The sequence below is a fragment of the Buceros rhinoceros genome, unplaced genomic scaffold (genome assembly GCF_000710305.1).
Source record: "Buceros rhinoceros silvestris isolate BGI_N320 unplaced genomic scaffold, ASM71030v1 scaffold26379, whole genome shotgun sequence".
NCBI classification, from domain to species: domain Eukaryota; kingdom Metazoa; phylum Chordata; class Aves; order Bucerotiformes; family Bucerotidae; genus Buceros; species Buceros rhinoceros.
Window position 1 is genome coordinate 1,386 of NW_010431316.1, and position 1,135 is coordinate 2,520.

Here is a 1,135-nt window from a genome sequence, read left to right on the forward strand (position 1 = left end):
AACCTCATACCATTGGCCTCAGCCCATCGATCCAGCCTGTGCAGATCCCTCTGTAGAGCCTCCTGACCTTCAAGCAGATCAACACACCCACCCAACTTGGTGGTATCATAATGAATAGAAGGACATAATTAGTCTATTTTTTTCTTAAAATACCTATCTAAATAGTTTAATATAAAAATATTTCTCATTATTATATTTTTCTTCATATCCAAGTATTTCCTAATGATATTTTAAGAAATAGAAGGGAAAGTCTTGTGTATCTCGCAGATACACTGCTTTACCTTCCCTTCAGATCTGACGAATTACTTTTTACAGGGTGATGCTCCCATTGTTGTGTTTTGGGTTTCGTGTGCTCTTTTGTCAGAAATATTCAAGAACGTGGGTGAGACTTTTTTGTCTTGGAAATTATTAGTGTTTCTGTGCATAGTAAACTCTAAGCAAGGTTGTGTTTTGCTGTCTTAAGGTCTCCTATTATTCTGGCATTGGTTCTACTTTTGTTGTTTAAGACGAATTTGGTGGGAGTTTTTTGTTTTGTTTTTTTTCCTATTCATGTTTTCAGTTGTCTCTGTGGAGCATTTCAGTGTTTTTGGATTGTACAGTCTGTGTACCTCCCAAATCTTTATATTGGATGTGCTTCAACTTTTTGTTTAGTATCTACAGTCTGCCTTACACAGATGGTATATACATGTGTTTCTCTGTGTTGTGAAATAAGCGTTCTACCTTGTGTCGCAGGCCAGGGCCAGGGCTGTTGAAGTCAACTGTAAATGTTTTACTGACTTGTTGAACTCAGTTAACTTTCAACTTCTTGAAACTCGTCCCATGTAATTATCTGAGCATGTTTCACTGCTTGTGTTGAGCAATGATAAATTCAAATTTGAATAAAGCAACTCTACTGATATTTTACACGCCTCCATGACCTTCTGATTTGTCAGATGCATAGTCCACTCTCACTAGGTGAAAGTGAAGGTGAAGAAAAGAAGTGCAGGCACAGTGTCTCTTTCATTAGGAATCTCTGGAGTGGAATACCTGTTGCTTCCATCCTGCTTCAGGTGTGTGCCTAAGTTATTAATGATTGATTTTGATTATTACTGCTCACTATTAAAGGTAGTAACTGGAGCCTGCTGGTGGTGATCTG

The 1,135-nt window shown here is 37.9% G+C and overlaps 1 protein-coding gene across 1 annotated transcript in view; it reads left to right on the forward strand.

Annotated features, from left to right (window-relative positions):
• Positions 1–585: 585 nt before the first annotated feature.
• Positions 586–1,135, forward strand: part of ENTPD5 (ectonucleoside triphosphate diphosphohydrolase 5) — a 19,274-nt gene continuing 18,724 nt past the window's right edge. Inside the window, exon 1 of the mRNA XM_010143400.1 lies at positions 586–733. Coding sequence (XP_010141702.1) covers positions 675–733 — 59 coding nt within the window. The 5' untranslated portion in view covers positions 586–674. The remainder of the gene's footprint in view (positions 734–1,135) is intronic.